Here is a 19,147-nt window from a genome sequence, read left to right as displayed (position 1 = left end):
GGCAACTGAGTGGAGCTGACCGTTTACTGACGGGATGCCCTTCCTGTCGCCAATGCGGAGTTATATTCAGCAGATATATTCTCATCGTTGCCAGAGAGAGAAATATATGCCTCTGCCTAGGATCGAACTTGCGGCCTCTGGATTGTGAGGTGAGAACTCGCTAGGCTACCACAACACTCAAGCCCATAATATCCAAACTCATTTTAGCCAGATTTAAGGGGGGGCACGCAGCTGTAACCACAGAGTTTGCAAAACATGTTTACTCAATTAATAATGGTTTGCAGTACTGAATTAAATCAATTGTCTGGCTATGCCGCAAACATAGCAATGTAAACTGTGCAATGATGCGGTTGCCAAGAGTCAACCCCAATTTGATGGTGCATAATTTATTTATTTTTATTTATTTATTTTGTCCAATACACAATAATACACAATGAAGGTTATAGAGAATATAGTAGAGAAGATATATGAGATATAGGAGAGACTATAGGACAGGGGACGGAAGGCATCCTAGTGCGTTTAGATACGCCCCTTAATGACCTCTTAGGAATCTGGAGAGGTCAACCGTGGATAGTCTAAGGGTAAAATTTTGGGGATTAGGGGATGATACTACAGAGTCTGGTAATGAGTTCCATGCTTTGACAACCCGATTACTAAAGTTGTATTTTTTAAAGTCAAGTTTGAAGCAGTTAATATTAAGCTTGAATCTGTTGAGTGCTCTTGTGTTGTTGTGGTTGAATCAAAGCTGGTACACCCAAACCATGCAGTTTCAGGGCTGGCTGTATGTATCCTTGAGCTGAGTTTACATTCCTTTGGTTAAAAGAAAAAAAGAAAAACAATTTAAATTTCTCAGGAGGATTTTAGAAGGGGGCTTGGCATGATTCAGAATCTCAAAATATAAATTGTCCTCATTCAGCCTGCTAAAGTTAGCTGCCGAGTAATAATTTACTAATATAGTACACCAAAGTACTAAATTAACCCATTGGGTCAGGCCCACATAACATGCTAAGCGATCAACAGAATAACATCAATTCAAACTGACACTTAGTGTTAGCAAAAACTTTAGAAGAGAAAGATTTAGGGGTAGTCAAAATGGGTGAACAGTGTGGTCGGGTGGTAGGGAAAGCAAGTAGGATGCTTGGCTGCATAGCTAGAGGTATAACAAGCAGGAAGAGGGAGATTGTGATCCCACTGTGTAGAGCACTGGTGAGACCACATTTGGAATACTGTGTTCAGTTCTGGAGACCTCACCTACAAAAAGATATTGACAAAATTGAATTGGGTCCAAAGATGGGCTACAAGAATGGTGGAAGGTCTTAAGCATAAAACGTATCAGGAAAGACTTAATGAACTCTATCTGTATCGTCTGGACTCTGGAAGACAGAAGGAAAAGGGGGGACATGATCGAAACATTGAAATATGTCAAAGGGTTAAATAAGGTCCAGGAGGGAAGTGTTTTTAATAGGAAAGTGAACACAAGAACAAGGGGATACAATCTGAAGTTAGTTGGGGGAAAGATCAGAAGCAACATGAGAAAATATTATTTTACTGAAAGAGTAGTAGATCCTTGGAACAAACTTCCAGGAGACGTGGTAGATAAATCCACAGTAACTTAATTTAAACATGCCTGGGATAAACATATATCCATCCTAAGATAAAATACAGAAAATAGTATAAGGGCAGACTAGATGGACCATGAGGTCTTTTTCTGCCATCAGTCTTCTATGTTTCTAATGCTTTTGTTAGGTCTGTTTTTGAACTGGCTAATCATTGTATGAAGATAGGCGGTAAATTAACATGTATGAACCAGCTTTGTAGAATGTAGCATTCCATGAAAAGACTATGGCGAAGACATCTCAAAGGTGCTTTTTCAAGAGGCAACTGGACTTTTGGGTTTTACTTTGAAGACTTCTCATCTTTTTTTTCAAAAAATGTAAATAATTTTTTTATAATAATTCCACATACATACTACATAAAACAATGCTCAGTGATGAGTGATCAAGCCATCCAACAACGTTCAAATCCCTCCAACAAAATGAGGGTGTACCTTATTTATAGCATTTTAAACCAAGAACATTGCAATACTGTATTTACAAACTATGCAGTGATTCCAATTTATTCTTTATACAGTGGTACCCCTACCAATGAATGCCTCTACTTACCAACTTTTCTAGATAAGAACCAGGTGTTCATGATTTTTTTGCCTCTTCTCAAGAACCATTTTCCACTTACAAACCTGAGCCTCTGAAACTGTAACCGGAAAAGGTAGGGAGAAGCCTCCATGGGGCCTCTCTAAGAATCTCCTGGGAAGAAACAGAGCCGGAAAAGATGGGGAGAAGCCTCCGTGGGGCCTCTCTAGGAATCTCCTGGGAGGAAACAGGGCCTCCACCCTCCCTGTGGTTTCCCCAATGGCACACATTATTTGCTTTTACATTGATTCCTATGGGAAAAATTGCTTCTTCTTACAAACTTTTCTACTTAAGTACCTGGTCATAGAATGAATTAAGTTCATAAGTAGAAGTACCACTGTACCTTGGTCTCGAATTCTACTAACCATATAACCTCTAACCCTGTCCCATCGTCCCGTCATTCCTGCACTTTTATTATCCTTAATCATATTCATCTTTATATCCATAATTTCAAATGGAATGGGTTCCACCATGTACCGATACCAATTTTGTATTGTCCATTTTGTTGCATGTTTCGCTTCTCATCCAAAAAGCTTGAGAAGTGAAACATCTTCAAAAGGAAAACCAGAAATTCCACTTCCCTCTTGAAAAAGCACCTTTGGGAAAACCCTGACCTGTTTTCTAATCTTACCTCCAAGGGTGTCTGCACTGACACCCTCCACGCAGAAACTGCGGAAGTTGCTAATCACGCTGGATGTGAGATCCCTTTGATCAAGCAACAGATGTCTAAGCAAGTATCTTCCCTTGCTAGTGAAACACACTGTGTGCAGTTTGAGTTTCATCTTAACTGAGAATAACAATTATAGAGGTACCTCTACATAAGAACTTAATTCGTTCTGTGACCAGGTTCTTAAGTAGAAAACTTTGTAAGAAGAATCAATTTTTCCCATAGGAATCAATGTAAAAGCAAATACAGTGATACCTTGTCTTACAAACTTAATTGGTTCTGGGACGAGGTTCTTAAGGTGAAAAGTTTGTAAGACGAAACAATGTTTTCCATAGGAATCAATGGAAAAGTGATTAATGCATGCAAACCCAAAATTCACCCCTTTTGCCAGCCGAAGCACCCATTTTTTGCACTGCTGGGATTCCCCTGAGGCTCCCCTCCATGGGAAACCCCACCTCCAGACTTCCATTACCAGCGAAGCGCCTGTTTTTGCGCTGCTGGGATCCCCTGCAGCATCACAAAAACACAGAAGTCCGGAGGTGGGGTTTCCCATGGAGGGGAGCCTCAGGGGAATCCCAGCAGCGCAAAAATGGCAACGGAAGTCCGGAGGCGGGGCATCCCAGTGGCGGCAGTGGGTTTGTAAGGTGAAAATAGTTTGTAAGAAGAGGCAAAAAAATCTTAAACCCGGGGTTTGTATCTCAAAAAGTTTGTATGACGAGGTATCACTGTAATGTGTGCGATTGGGGAAACCACAGGGAGGGTGGGGGCCGTTTCCAGGAGATTCCTAGAGAGGCCCCATGGAGGCTTCTCCCCACCTTTTCCGGCCCTGTTTCCTCCCATGAGATTCCTAGAGAAACCCCACGGAGGCTTCTCCGCGCCTTTTCCAGTTACAGTTTTGGAGGCTCGGGTTTGTAAGTAAGAAATGGTTCTTGAGAAGAGGCAAAAAAAATATTGAACATCCGGTTCTTATCTAGAAAAGTTCTTAAATAGAGGCGTTTGTAGGTAGAGGTACCACTGTATTCTTATTTTGGCCCTCTGCTCCTACCATCCAGAATCATGGGTCATTCAAAGCGATAACACATCTGGAAGAGATCACGTTTGGGAGGGAGTGTACTCCCCCGAGAGCCATCTGGCTCTTGCATTTTGGATGGAGAAGGGAGGTTTTGGGAAAACGTGACCTTATCATCTTTTTTTTTAAAAAATAGCATCATGTTTCCTAAAATAAATGCAAACTCTTGTGTTTTAAGGAGGAGTCTTTCCGAGGTGGTCTTGTTTCTTAAAATAATTGTGAGTGGGTCAAGGTGTTAAGGTCGGTTGTGGAAAGCCCACTTTTAAAAAAACAGGATAATTATTGGAAGGGACCTTGGAGGTCTTCTAGTCCTACCCCCCTGCTCAAGCAAATCTTGAGCATGTTCCTGTTTTATTTCCTTTTGTGGTTTGTGTTGTTATAAAAAGCTTAATCTGTAGAAGAGGTGTACAACCTTGGCTACTTTTTAGATTTGTGGATGTCAAGTCCTGCCACGTTCACAGAACTGGTCGTTAAAAAATGTGAATTCCACCACTGTTGTCAACCCTTTGGATTTAATGAATCCACACACAAGCTATTGTTTAATCCCAGCAAACCTTAGAAACTAGGTTAGCACATACAGTGGTACCTGTACTTAAGAACTTAATTTGTTCTGTGACCAGGTTTTTAAGTGGAAAAGTTTGTAAGAAGAAGCAATGTAAAAGCAAATAATGCGTGTAAACCCATTAGGAAAGAAATACTGTAAAAGCTCGGAATTTGGGTGGGAGGAGGAGGAGGAAGAAGAGGAGGAGGAGGAGGAGGAGGAGGAGAGTTGCTGCAGAAGGAAGAAGGTGAGGTGAGGGGAATCAAAAAAACCCAAAACTTTAAGGCTTTAAAAAAAATATGAGGGACTCTGAGACGGCGGGGAGGAGTATGCGCCTCCCATATACCCAGCGCGAGGCTGCCTCCCATACATGTCTATTATTCATTTTATTAATTGGATTTCTACATGCTGTTTTTATCATTGTTGTTAGCCGCCCTGAGTCTGCGGAGAGGGGCGGCATACAAATCCAATAAATAAATAAATAAAATAAATAAATACACTGCGCCAGAGAGAAATCCAGGAAATGGCAGGAAACTGGCCGGGCTGTTTTAAAGGAACCATGAAATCGCCATGCCAAAAAAATAAAAAGGCTGAGTCACTTTTTTTCTTCACATATAAAGAATGGTTGCAGGAACTGTTTATTCATTCTAGTTGAATGAAAAGAAGGACCAGTGTCCCAATAGCTGAGGAGTTGCCACAAAGAAGAGGGAGTCAGGCTATTCTACAAAGCACCTGAGGGTAGAACAAGAAGCAATGGGTGGAAACTAAACAAGGAGAGAAGCAACTTAGAACTAAAGAGAAATTTCCTGACAGTTAGAACAATTGATCAGTGGAATGAATAGCTTGCCTCCAGAAGTTGTGAATGCTCCAACACTGGATGTTTTTAAGAAGACGTTATAGATGTTATAACCATCTGTCTGAAGTAGTGTAGGGTCTCCTGCCTAAGCAGGGGGTTGGACTAGAAGACCTCCAAGGTCCCTTCCAACTCTGTTGTTGTTGTTATTACTTGTGGAATAGGAACATAGTGGAATAGATCAAATTACAGCGCCTAAGACTGCTAAGGTATATATCTATTATTTTTAACTGTAGGATGGAAGAGGCTCTAGGAAAGGTATCAGAAGGTGGAAGAGGAAGTAGAAAGGGAGGAAGAGAAGGAGAGAGGGGTTGAGGAATGAAGGGAAAGCAGGAAGGAAAGAGAGAAAGAGGGAAGGGAGGAAGAGGAAGCAGAAAGGGAGGAAGAGAAGGAGAGAGAGGTCAAAGAGGAGGGAAGGAAAAGTGGGTAGGAGGAGGAAAGAGTTAGAAAGAGAGAGGGGGGTGTAAGGAAGAATGGTAAAAGGGGTAGACTGGTGTGGGTTAAGGGGGGGGGTTAATTAATTAAGGTATTGACCTATGAAACAATGGATAAAAATCTGGAACTATGTGTATGTAATATTGAAAGGTACATACATGTACATTTGCCGCCCCCTCCCCAACTTGCGCACCGAGCCAGCGAAAGGCAAGACAAGCAGCTGGAACGGCCGCCGCCCCGACCCTCGTTTGGACTTGCGGCTGTCCCGAAGCGGCGCGCTGGGCCGGGAAGAGCCGAAAGGCTTCTAGCGCCTTCCAGAGCGGGGTGGGCGGAGCGGCGGCGGCGGCGGCGGCGGCTATAAAAGCGGCCGCCCGAGCCGGGCTCTCTCCGTCTGCGTCTGGCGGAGCGCGTCGGAGCTTGACTTGGGTCGCCGAAAGAGCTGCTGCGCTTTCTCCTCGCTGCGCCATGGACATCGCCATCCAGCACCCCTGGTTCCGCCGCCCGCTGAGCTTCCCGTCGCTCTTCCCACCCCGCCTCTTCGACCAGAGGTTCGGCGAGGGGCTGCTGGAGACCGACCTGATGTCGCCTTTGTCCCTTTGCCCCTATTACCCGCGCTTTCCCCCCATGCAGATGCCCAGCGTCCCGGACACGGGGCTGTCGGAGGTAGGCGCAGCGCCCGAGCGCAGGGCGCGTTTGATGGGGGCCCTCTCCTTCTCTCCCTCTTCCCTTCCCCCCTCTCTCTTTTCGGGGCTGGGGGGTCTTGGGGGACCGTCTAGACTCCCTGGGACAGGACTTCCTTTAAAAAAAAATATTTGGATAGATAGTTGCAGTTTGTATAAACATAACAGAAACAAAAAAGTAACGATCGAAGAAGGCAATGGGACGGTAGGAGAGGCACGGTTGGCACAGTGATGCGCTTACAAGACCTCTTAGAAACGGGGAGGGGTCGGCTGCAGAGGGTCTAAGGCAGGGGTCCCCAAACTTGGCATCTTTGGCTGGCTGGAGAATTCTGGGAGTTGAAGTCCACAAGTCTTAAGGTTAAAGTTAAATTTGCCTCGGATCCTGGCTGGGTGGCGGTGGGGCTTGTTCTGGGCTTCCCGAAGGCTTTCCACCCGTGGACTCGCGTGCCGGGGGAATGGGGACCGCGCGCATCTATAGGGCCGAAGGGGCGAGAAGAGCCCAGCCGGTGAGGGAAAAGGAAGCCAAGGCAGAGAGGGTGCCAAGCAGAACGGGAAAGGTCGCTGCCTATTATGGTAACGTTCTTTTCCCCCTGTGCTGGTCCAAAGGACAATGACACGCCTAAATGCCCTCCAGGCTGGCGGGCTGGCACAGGGCAGCCCCCTAAAGGCGTGGGAGAAACCTTATCCTGTTGGATGGCTGCCTGCCTGCCTTTGCCCCTTGGCTCTCTTGACTAGAAAGCCAGAGGGAACGGAGGAAGCTGGTCCTTGGATGAATTGCAACTTGGCTTGTGAAGCAATCAAGGAGCCACTTTGGGTCGGGAGGAGTACAACCCACCTATGGTGGTTTGTTTGCTTAAGGTTGACTGAAAGCAGGAACTTGGCCAGGTGCCGTTTCTTCTGTAAACCATGGTTTGCTGCACTGTCCAAATTCACCCCTTAGTTAAAACTCACAATACTTTTCTCTAGAGCAGAATAGATAATTGATGTTCCCTCCTGTTAAAACTATCCTCCCCCCCCCCCCCAAAAAAAATTCTATTTTGGGGTGCAAAGCATCTTGTTTTTCTCTGGAGTTTGACTTCTTGCCTTCTTTCCATTATTGAACATGAAGATTTGGACAGTGAGGAAGGCTGTTAGTTTAGTTTCGAGGTAGCTCCCTGCCAAATTCCTAAAGCTTGAAAGCAACCCAGAAGAAGCCAATTCAAGTATTGTTTATTTAATTTATTTCAGTTCTGAAATAAATTAAGTGTTCAGTTCTGGAGACCTCACCTACAAAAGGATATTGATGAAATTGAAGGGGTCGAAAGACGGGTTACAAAAAGGGTGGGAGGTCTTAAGCATAAAACTGATCAGGAAAGACTTCATGAACTCAATCTGTCTAGTCTGGAGGACAGAAGGAAAAGGGGGGACATGATCTAAACATTTAAATATGTTAAAGGGTTAAATAAGGTCCAGGAGGGAAGTGTTTTTAATAGGAAATTGAACACAAGAACAAGGGGACACAATCTGAAGTTAGTTGGGGGAAAGATCAAAAGCAACATGAGAAAATATTATTTTACTGAAAGAGTAGTAGACGCTTGGAACAAATTTCCAACAGACATGGTTGGTAAATCCATAGTGACTGAATTTAAATATGCCTGGGATAAACATATATCCATCCTAAAATAAAATACAGGAAATAGTATAAGGGCAGATTAGATGGACCGTGAGGTCTCTTTCTGCCATCAATCTTCCATATTTCTATGTTTCTTAATTAGATTTCTATGTCGCCCTTCTCAACTGACTCAAACAAGTAACAGGGTTTCTTGTTTCTGCAGGATGAATTGACAAATGCAATTAACAGGGTGCCCCAATTTATGCAGTTCTTTGGGCGACCAGAAACTCTGACAAAACTCCATTTATAAATCATTTTCTAACTACAAAGACTTGGACTTTAACATCTGGATGGTACCAATGAGAGGCTGGGCGTTGGACCAATAGTTTTTTGAGGGATGGCTGTTGCCTAGTAACATAAGCAATGGCCCCACCCTATGAAACTTAGTGGATGGTTTCTCATTGGTTGTTGTAGAAACACAGACGCCCTGCGGCTATGGAATGCTTGCAATTTCTGCACCTATGTGATACTTGCACACTCATGTTTTCCAGGTGGTTCTATTGCTGGATTTCCATGAGAGAGAGATGGAGTTGGGGGAAATCTTGCATTCTGCCTGTTGTGGAGGATAATAGCAACAACACTTAGATTTACACATTTTTTTACAGCCCTTTCTTAGCGGTTTACAGAATCAGCATATTTCCCCCAACCATCTGGGTCTTCGTTTTACCCACCTGGGAAGGATGGAAGGCTGAGTCAACCTTGAGCCTGGTGAGATTCGAACTGCCAAATGGAGTCAGCCGACAGGCAGCAGAAGTAGCTTGCAGTACTTCACTCTAACCACTGCGCCATCGTGGCTGGATGAGAAAGGTGTTCAAAGATGATTAATGGAAGCCTGAGCTGTTTAACACCTCCAGGTGTTAAAGAATCACAAATTTATAAATAGGAAAATATTGGCTGAGTGTGTACTATATAGATACAGTGGTACCTCTACCTAAGAACGCCTCTGCTTAAGAACTTTTCTAGATAAGAACCGGGTGTTCAAGTTTTTTTTGCCTCTTTTTAAGAACCATTTCCTACTTAAGAACCGAAGCCTGGAAAAAATTTCCAAGAAATTTGAGAGTGGCACGAAGGCCCGGCCAGTTTCCTGCCATTCTCCCTGGGTTTCCCTCTCTGGCGCAGTGTATGGGAGGCAGCCTTGCACCTGGTGTATTGGAGGGGCATGCTCCTTCTCACCATCTCAGAGTCCCTCTTTTTTTTTAAAAGCCTTATAGTTTTGGATTTTTTTGATTCCCCTCCCCTCACCTTCTTCCTTCAACAGCGACTGTCCTCCTCCTCTTCTTCCTCCTCCTCCTCCCACCCAAATTCCGAGCTTTTATTTCTTTCCTAATGGCTTTGCACGCATTATTTGCTTTTACATTGATTCCTATGGGAAAAATTGCTTCTACTTAAGAACGTTTCTACTTAAGAACCTGGTCACGGAATGAATTAAGTTCTTAAGTAGAGGTACCACTAGTGACCATGCCCAATTTTACAACCTTTTTTGTTTTGCTGGGGTCGATAAGTGAACCCTTGCCAGAAGTAAACACCAGTTTCTGGCAAAAACATAGACCAAGGTGACGTAACTACAGGACACTTCAAAGGCTGTGCTGAAAATACAGGCTAATTGCCAAGTGCCCAAAATGCAGCCATGTGACTGAAGAAGGAGAGCATGGGTTTTGGATCTTCAAACCCAGGTCCGTTGGATCTGGAACAGTTGATAAGTGATCAGTTATAAGTTGAGGATTACCTACTGATTTTTCTTAAATACGCCTGACTGAAAGGGCATCCTGTCTTCCTTCCACTATACCAGTGATTTTCAACCTTTTTTGAGCCGCGGCACATTTTTTACATTTACAAAATCCTGGGGCACACCACCAACCAAAATGACACAAAATGACAATATAAGACAGTACATATTATCCCCCCATTGTGTGAGGGCTGGGTTTTTTTCCTCTCTTATTCTTTGGGTGCTTTTTATCATATGCTTTAAATCAAGAGTCACTTCTCTCTCTCTTTTGTTTCTCTTTCTTCTCTCTCACTCTGCCTCAATCATTTTCTCATTTCTCTTTTTTTTCTCCTCTTTTTTCTCTCATTTCTCTCTCTCTCTCTTGCTTTCTTCCTCTCTCTCTTTCTCTTTCTTTCTCTTTCTCTTTCTCGCTCCCCCCTCTATTTCTTCTCTCTCTCTGTCTCTCTCTGTGTATGTCTCTCTCTCTTTCTCTCTTTCTCTTTCTCTCTTTCTCTCTTTCTTTCTCTTTCTTTCTTTCTCTCTCTCTCACTCTCTTTCTCTTGCTTTCTTTCTCTTTTGCTTTATTTCTCTCTCTCTTTCTTTCTCCCCTCTCGCGGCACACCTGACCATGTTCCGCGGCACACTAGTGTGCCACGGCACACTGGTTGAAAAACACTGCACTATACCAATGTATAAAGCTGTTCCTGGCTGGGAATAAATTATGGGTGGGATCTGTTTTCAGTGGAAATGGATTAACCCAGGGGTGTCGAACTTTGGCAACTTTTAAGGCCTGTGGACCTCAACTCCCAGAATTCCCCAGCCAACCATGGGGAATTCTGGGGGTTGAAATCCACAGGTTTTAAAGTTACCAGGGTTGGACACGCTTGGCTTAAAAACCACTAATGCAGTTTAATTGTGTATTTCTGCAGAACTACCCAAGCAAATGTTCTCTGCTAGATTCAGAAAGCTTCTCACCCACTTTTTTTTGTTTCCAGATAAAGCTGGACAAGGACAAGTTCTCTATCTTGCTGGATGTCAAGCATTTTGCACCAGAAGAGATACATGTGAAGGTAGTAGGCGACTGCATTGAAGTACACGCTAAACATGAGGAACGTCCGGTATGTAGCTTTATTTTTTACACCTTCTGCTGTTTTACCTGGTTAAAAAAAAACACCAAGATTGGTGTGGGTGAAACTATACTTTAAAGCAGTGTTTTTCAACCAGTGTGCCGCAGCATACTAGTGTGCCGTGAGACATGGTCAGGTGTGCCCCAAAGCTCAGAGAGAGAAAGAAAACAAGAGAGAGAGAAAGAAAGAGAGAGAAAGAAAGCAAGAGAGAAAGAAAACAGAGAAAGAAAGAAAACAAGAGAGAGAGAAAGAAAGCAAGAGAGAGAAAGAAAGCAAGAGAGAAAAAGCAAGAGAGAGAGAAAGAAAGCAAGAGAGAGAAAAAGAAAACAAGAGAGAGAAAGAAAGCAAGAGAGAGAGAGAGAGAAAGAGAGAGAGAAAGAAAGAAAGAGAAAAAGAAAACAAGAGAGAGGAAAAGCAAGCAAGAGAGAGAGCAAGAAAGAGAGAGAAAGAAAACAAGAGAGAGAAAGAAAGAAAGAGATCAAGAGAGAGAGAGAGAAAGAAAGAGAGAAAGAGAAGGAAGGAAGGTGGGAGAGAGAAAGACATAGAGGAAGGAAGGGAGAAGGAAAGGGATGGAGAGAAAGAGAAAAAAGAAGGGAGAGAAAGAGAGAGGGAGAGAGAAATAGAGCGAAAGGGAGGAAGAGAGAAAAACATTTTGTCCAAACTTTTTTTAGCCCTCCCCTCAATGTGCCCCAGGGTTTTGTAAATGTAAAAAATGTGCCAAGGCTCAAAAAAGGTTGAAAATCACTGTTTTAAACCTGGGTTTAAACTTGGAACTCTTGAATTGAATTTGCATTCCTCAGCGGTTTCATACAAAGATGCATTTAGGGTTGAATATATGAAAAGGTTGATCTTGCACAAAGTGCTTAATCCTGCCCTTGGGTTAATAAGCTACAATTTAGGCATTTTTCAGAGTATAAGACACACCTTAGTTTTGGGGGAGGAAAACAAGGGGAAAAATTCTGCCTCTGCTTCCCAGCAATCAGTAAAATGATATACACTGTTTACTTGTATTTCTGTGCATGTGTGCCTGACCCATAGAAATAGCAAATAATTGGAGAAATGTACATTATGGTGGAATATTAATGCCAGAAAGTTTTCTTAAATGTAGTCACACTAACGCCTCCCAATTATTTAAATAGATCTACTCCAAACATGACTAAGTCAGGGTTTAACTCAGCTGCCTTATTGTAATACTAAAGCAGGATGCTGTTACATTTCAGATTATACTTGTACAGATGCTGTTAAAATTGATGTGGCTTTCTGGAAGTACACATTATTCTCCTCTATTTAAAAGAAGATACAATACCATTTATTTTTAAAAGGTTCATTTTGTTAAACTCTCTAGAACAATCATAAAGCAGTCCTTAAAAAATAAGCCTAATAATTTCAACATTTTATAGACGTTTAGAGTTATTAGTTATTAGAGTCTGCGGAGAGGTGCGGCATACAAATCCAATAAATAATAATAATAATAATAATAATAATAATAATAATAATAATAATAATAATTCTGTCTGGGTCACTCCGGAAGCTATGACCAACCCAAAAAGATAAGCCAGACACACCGGTTGAAGCCAAACACAGTTTTATAATGGTAATGAGAAAAGAATCCAACAGAAAATGTCCTTACAAGTCAGGGAAACACTGGAACTCCAAACAGATACACAAAGGCAATTGTCCATACAAAAACACAGGATCCTTGATGATAAACGAGGCTGTTGCTAACAGGCACAAACCTCCCATGGGTCTTCAAGACTGCTCGGCCAGGAGCCAGGAACAAAACGCTGAGAGAAAAGGCAGATAACAGCAATTCCATTCTGATAACACTCCACACTGCTGAAAGAGTTTGCCTGTCTTATAAACCCTTCTCTGCTAATGAGGACCACACCCAAGCCCTGGTGTTCCCCATTCAATGCTGATAATATCTCTTCAGTTGCTGCCTCCTTTGATCTATGCGTCTCTGTCGCAAGCTAATGATAGCTTGTGCCTCATCATCCAATGACTCCAAGCTACTGGCTGGAGAGAGCCCCTCCCCAGGACTCCCAGGCCGTTCTTCCCCGTCACATTCCTCACTGGAAGCTCCCCTGTCTGACTGCCAAGAACCCTCCTCTTCGCTCTCAGCCTCCTCCGGGCATGGAGCCAGCAGAGACGCAGCTGGTCTTAGCTCGGCCTCAGGCTGAACCACAAATAATAATAATAATAATAATAATAATAATAATAATAATATTGATTTACCTCCTAGCATCCAGCTAGTTTCACTTTCATTTTAGCAGGTGGCTCTGCCTGCAGCCTCCATCAGCTGTGGGTTGCGAGGCAGATAATCAGTTGCTTGTGCTAATTAGGCTCTGCTGCTGTTTGCTTCAAGGAGGTAAATTGCTGGGAGGCAGAGGCCAAAGGGTGTGAGAGTGGCCAGGTGGGGCTACATTCGGTGTATAAGACTCACCCAAGCTTTCACTCTCTTTTTTGGGGTGGGGGGATGTAAAATGGTGCATTTTAAACTCTGAAAAATACGGTGTGTGTGTGTATATATATACTGCTCAAAAAAATAAAGGGAACACTCAACACATCTAATCTGAATGGATGAAATATTCTCATTGAATACTTTGTTCTGTACAAAGTGGAATGTGCACAACAGCAGGTGAAATGGACTGTCAATCAGTGTTGCTTCCTAAATGATTGATTTCACAGAAGTTTGATTGACTTGGAGTTATATTGTGTTGTTTAGGTGTTCCCTTTATTTTTTTGAGCAGTGTATGTATGTATGTATGTAACATATTTTTGCTGATAATGAAAAGGAAGGGAGACTACTATAGATCTATTTCGGACTGATTTGCCTTCATCAGGTAGCCACACCCTTACTGGGATTTGAACCTGGGGTCTCTACTTTGTAAGGCAGAGGCCTTAGCCATTAGACTACAGGCTCAACTCCTGTATCAGCTTGTACCAGGGAAGGGCTATGTGTGATTTTTTTGGTCGAGCCATCCTGGTATATTGAACGGGGAAAAAGGAGCTGTGATGTTCCTTCAATATACCAGGGTGACTCAACAAAAAATCATATGTATGTATGTGTGTATGTATGTATATGTATGTATAGCCTAAAATCATTTGTGCAATAAAACACGAAAAGGACTTTAACCTGTTGAGAGTTCTGGCAATGGGAGATGGGATGGTCTAAATTACTTGAATAACCTCATATTTAAAGTGGTTTTTTTTGCTGCAATTAGAGACAAAGCATGTATTATTATGCCTGGGACACCACCCAAACTAATTGCTGCTTTTAGCACCAGTTTTGGCTCCCAAGATCTGCCCACATTTCAACAACACTCCGTGAGCTGCACTAGTTGCCAATTGGTCTCTGGGCACAATTCAAAGTGCTGGTTATGACCTATAAAGCCTTACATTGTTTAGGACCAGACTACCGATGGGACCGTCTTCTGCCTCATGCATCCCAGCAGCTGGTCAGTTGGCCTTCTTCTCCAGGTCCCATCGGCCAAACAATGTCGTCTGGCGGGGCCTAGAGGAAGAGCCTTCTCTGTGGTGGCCCCGGGCCTCTAGAATGAACTCCCTCTGGAGATACGTACCACCCCCTCCCTCCTGGTCTTTCGTAAAAAGCTCTGAAAACCCACCTCTGCCGGCGGGTATAGGGACCGTGAGCCACGAGATTGTCCCCAGCCGGTATGAATGATTGAATTGGATGAATGTGGGTGACTGCATAAGGGGTTTTTAATTTTTTATTAATTTTGTATATGCCCTTTTAAAATAATTGGATTTCTCTCATATATTGTTTGCATTTACAATGTTGTACGCCGCCCGGAGTCGCTTCGAGAAGGGCGGCAGAGGAATCTAATAAATAAATAAAATTAATTTGGGGGAACTCTTTTGGGTGCTTTCCTGAAATATCTATCACCTGCACATTGTTTGTAGATTTGCAGAATGGCTACCTTCCTGGCTCTCTCTCCTTTTACCAAATTCATTTATCTGCTTTACTGTTCTGTCTGGGTTCCCCCAGACCTCAACACCAACTGGAAAAAACAGCCAGACACGCTGGTAAAAGCAAAAGTACTTTATAGCTTGAAAAATAAACACAGAGAAAAACCTGTTCTTCCCAACAGACAGGCTATAAGACTTTACAGCAGAGTCCTGATGTCCAGACAATACAGCAGCCTTCTTGCTGGCACACCCACCACTGTAGAGAGTAAGACCCCCATCTTTTTCTCCCAAGGTTTCAGTATGCAAAGTCACAAACCAGAATTCCAAGACGCCAAAGAGCACAGCCAGGTCCCAGGACTCCCAAAGATAATACTCCACAAGCCAGGAAGGGTGGGTCTGCCTTTTAGCCTTTCCAGAAAGCACCACACCCAAACCCAGCTGTTGCCTCTTTAGTGCTGAAAGTACCTAGCTAATTGGTCCCTTCGCTGGGTTGCTCTTCTCTGTCGCAGATCGATTATTGCTTGGGCATTTTCCTCTAAGGAATCCAGGCTGCTTTCTGGGAAGAGCTCCCTCTGGGGGGACTCTGGCTGTCCCCCCTCTTCTTCAGCCTGAGATTCCTCCTCCTCGTCTGCCTGTACCTCCTGTTCCTCATCCTCCCCCTCTGAGCCGGAAACCGACAGAAGATCAGCCGTTCCCTGAGGGGCCTCAGACGGAACCACAACATTTACTTAGCAACATAAATGTTTGGCACAACAAGGACCACCTGTAGTATCAGATCATCGCTTCCCTCTTCTGGCATTTATTTTATTTTATTTATTTTATTTTATTTTATTTTATTTTATTTTATTTTACTTTACTTATTTATTTAATTTAATTTAATTTAATATTTTATTTTATTTTATATTATTTTATTTTGTCGGATTTCTATACCGCCTTCTCCACAGACTCAGGGTGGTTTGTAATAATTATAATTAATTAGACTTGCATGCCGCCCTTCTCCGAATAAAACACAATACAATATAATGAGTGAAACCCAACCTAATACTAAGACTAATAGTTTAAAACCCCAATAGTATAAAAAGCATTCATTCAACAACCATCACACAATCACATCTATGACCAGAATAGGATGTAAAGTTCAATGGCCCCAAGCCTGCCAACAGAGATGAGTTGTGAAAGGCCAGGATTGTGGGGGCAGCACGACTCTCTGGAGGGAGTTGATTCCAGAGGGCCGGGGCCGCCACAGAGAAGGCTCTTCCCCTGGGGCCCACCAAACGACATTGTTTAGTTGACGGGACCCGGAGAAGGCCAACTCTGTGGGACCTTATCGGCCGCTGGGATTCGTGCGGTAGCAGGCGGTCCCTCAAGTAATCTGGTCCGATGCCATGTAGGGCTTTGTAGGTCATATCCAACACTTTGAATTGAGTCCGGAAACCAATTGGCAGCCAATGCAGACCGCGGAGTGTTGGAGAGACATGGGCATACCTGGGACGGTGTGCGTTCTGCACAATTTGCAGTTTCCGAACACTCTTCAGAGGCAGCCCCATGTAGAGAGCCTTGCAGTAGTCAATCCTCAAGGTGACGAGGGCATGAGTGGCTGTGAGAAGAGACTCAATTCAATTCAATTTATAAATAATAATAATAATAATAATAATAATAATAATAATAATTTATTAGATTTGTATGCCGCCCCTTTCCGAAGACTCGGGGTGGCTCACAACAACGATAAAAACAATATTATAATGGCACAAATCTAATATTAAAAAAACCCCTAAAAACCCTATCATAATTAAAAACCAAACAGCACATACATACCAAACATCAATTTTAATAAGCCTGGGGGAAAGGTGTCTCAAATCCCCCATGCCTGGCGGTATAGGTGGGTCTTAAGTAGTTTACGTAAGACAAGGAGGGTGGGAGCAGTTCTAATCTCCGGGGGGAGTTGATTCCAGAGGGCTGGGGCCGCCACAGAGAAGGCTCTTCCCCTGGGGCCCACCAGATGACATTGTTTAGTCGACGGGAGCCAGAGAAGGCCAACTCTGTGGGACCTTATCGGCCGCTGGGATTCGTGCGGTAGCAGGCAGTTCCAGAGGTCCTCTGGTCCAATGCCATGTAGGGCTTTAAAATTTATTAGATTTGTATGCCGCCCCTATCTAGATAGGGCCCCGAGTCTACGGAGAGGGGCGGCATGCAAATCTAATAAATAAATAATAAATAAATCCCTCTTCTCTCTTTACAGGACGAACACGGCTACGTCTCCCGGGAGTTCCAACGTCGCTACACGATCCCCAAGGGGGTCGATCCGGGGGCCATCGTCTCCGCCTTGTCTCCGGAGGGGGTGCTCTCCATCACCGCCCCCACTAAAACCCCTGCATTGGAACGGAGCATTCCCATCACTCGCCAAGAAAATCCGGCCGTCACTGGGAAATAAAGAGAGAAACAGCAGCCTGGCCCACCAACATTTTTCATATCCCCCCCCCCATACACCCCCACCCCATTAGATATCAGCACCGTGGGCTTTGGGCTCCCCTTGCTTGTTTATAGGTACAAGGTTGTTCACTCTTAAGCCTTTGAGGAAGTGACATTAATTTTCTACCCCTTGCTAAATGGCTGCTGGGATGCTTGTAGCTCAAAGACTCTGCCGTCTTAATATTTCAGTCCATCTGTAACTGGAGAAGAGGGTGCGGTTTTCTTCCTCTGGCTATAAACATCTCGCTCTTCCTTCGCAGGCTTATTCTGTACCAATCTTCATGTTGAATCGACTTCCTTGTGTAAATACCCATTTGCAATAAAGTGCTTTTTTTTTTTTTGCTTAAGAGTGCTTTAAAGTGCTTTTTTTTTTTTGGCTTAATGTTGCCCGAGAGATACTTGCCGATAAATCCAAAGTTATCATCCTTCTTTTAGGGCAGGGGTCTCCAAACCGGACAACTTTAAGACTTCTGGACTCCAACTCCCAGAATTCCCCAGCCGGGGGCTGGGCGTGGTTGGAAAGCTGAATATTTGATCTTTTATTTGTTTATTTGTTTGTTTATTTTGTCTAATACACAATGAGGGTTTTAGTGGGTATATATACATATACACATAGTAAAATACATGATGAAGGTTATAGAGAAGAGACTCATAGTAAAATATATCTAAGAAAGAATAGAAAAGAAGATATAGTAATAGAACATATCAATGAAAGAATAGAAGAGATATAGGAATAGAAGAAAGGTATAGGAGATATAGGAGAGCATTAGGACAGGGGACGGAAGGCACTCTAGTGCACTTGTACTCGCCCCTTACTGACCTCTTAGGAATCTGGATAGGTCAACCGTAGATAATCTAAGGGTAAAGTGTTGGGGGTTTGGGGATGACACTATGGAGTCCGGTAATGAGTTCCACGCTTCAACAACTCGGTTACTGAAGTCATATTTTTTACAGTCAAGTTTGGAGTCGTTAATATTAAGTTTAAATCTGTTGTGTGCTCTTGTGTTGTTGTGGTTGAAGCTGAAGTAGTCGCTGACAGGCAGGACGTTGCAGCATATGATCTTGTGGGACCTAACCGGCCGCTGGGATTCGTGCAGCAGAAGGCGGTCTCGCAGATATTCCGGTCCGGTGCCATGAAGGGCTTTATAGGTCATAACCAACACTTTGAATTGTGACCAGAAACTGATCCTTTATAAATGACAATTCCTAGTCTCCATATTGAAAGGAAAAGAAAATGCTTTTAGTTAACAAGGTAGAGCATATAACATTCTTGAATTGTGCCAAGGAGAATCTTGCAGCCAGCTGGATGCAAATCAAACAACCAGATACACAATGCCCATGGAAGGAATTATTCCTTGAACTGTTGGTACTTGTCTCTATTAAGTTTAATGACGTAATGTTTTTAAAAAGCTGATCTCCACCCACAATGAGGAGTAGAGATGGCTTTCAATTGCATTCTTTCCTGAATGGATTGTAAAGGAGGTGGGTGGGATTGATGCAAGACAAATTAGGTGTGGCAAATCCAGAAGAAAGCTACCAAAGGTATTTGAAACATTTAGCCAACGGTGAAAGCACATATTTTCAAGATGCAATTCTGGGGCAAATGTTGGGTTGGTGCCACATAGCTTTTAAAAAACCTGCCTTTGGCAAAGATTTAACATGCAATTTGGCATACTGGTTATCTGGGAGTTGGCCAGACTGCCCTCATTACATTTGGTTTTGGTAAATGTAATTTCCACTCCTCTTTACAACTATCCTTATTTGGCTTTTAGTGTATGTTCTGTCTGGGTCACTCCAGAAGCCAATACCAACCCAAAAAGGGAAGCCAAAC

At 43.3% G+C, this 19,147-nt stretch overlaps 1 protein-coding gene across 1 annotated transcript; it reads left to right on the top strand.

Moving 5' to 3' along the window:
- Positions 1-6,122: 6,122 nt before the first annotated feature.
- On the top strand, positions 6,123-17,663 carry LOC139155772 (alpha-crystallin B chain-like). The gene is made up of 3 exons (XM_070731041.1): positions 6,123-6,417; positions 10,786-10,908; positions 17,087-17,663. The coding sequence occupies exons 1-3, from the start codon at positions 6,220-6,222 to the stop codon at positions 17,276-17,278; spliced, it is 513 nt and encodes a 170-aa protein (XP_070587142.1). The 5' UTR covers positions 6,123-6,219; the 3' UTR covers positions 17,279-17,663.
- The last annotated feature ends 1,484 nt before the right edge of the window (positions 17,664-19,147 follow it).

The sequence above is a fragment of the Erythrolamprus reginae genome, unplaced genomic scaffold (assembly GCF_031021105.1).
Source record: "Erythrolamprus reginae isolate rEryReg1 unplaced genomic scaffold, rEryReg1.hap1 H_54, whole genome shotgun sequence".
Classification (NCBI taxonomy): domain Eukaryota; kingdom Metazoa; phylum Chordata; class Lepidosauria; order Squamata; family Dipsadidae; genus Erythrolamprus; species Erythrolamprus reginae.
This window is presented reverse-complemented; position numbering and strand designations above follow the sequence as displayed.

Bases quoted from the DNA above. Each gene is read 5' to 3' on its own strand.
- LOC139155772 (XM_070731041.1), top strand. From the start codon at position 6,220: ATGGACATCGCCATCCAGCACCCCTGGTTCCGCCGCCCGCTGAGCTTC. The intron at 6,418-10,785 runs GTAGGCGCAGCG...TTTTGTTTCCAG, and splicing joins CGGACACGGGGCTGTCGGAG to ATAAAGCTGGACAAGGACAA. The intron at 10,909-17,086 runs GTATGTAGCTTT...CTCTCTTTACAG, and splicing joins CTAAACATGAGGAACGTCCG to GACGAACACGGCTACGTCTC.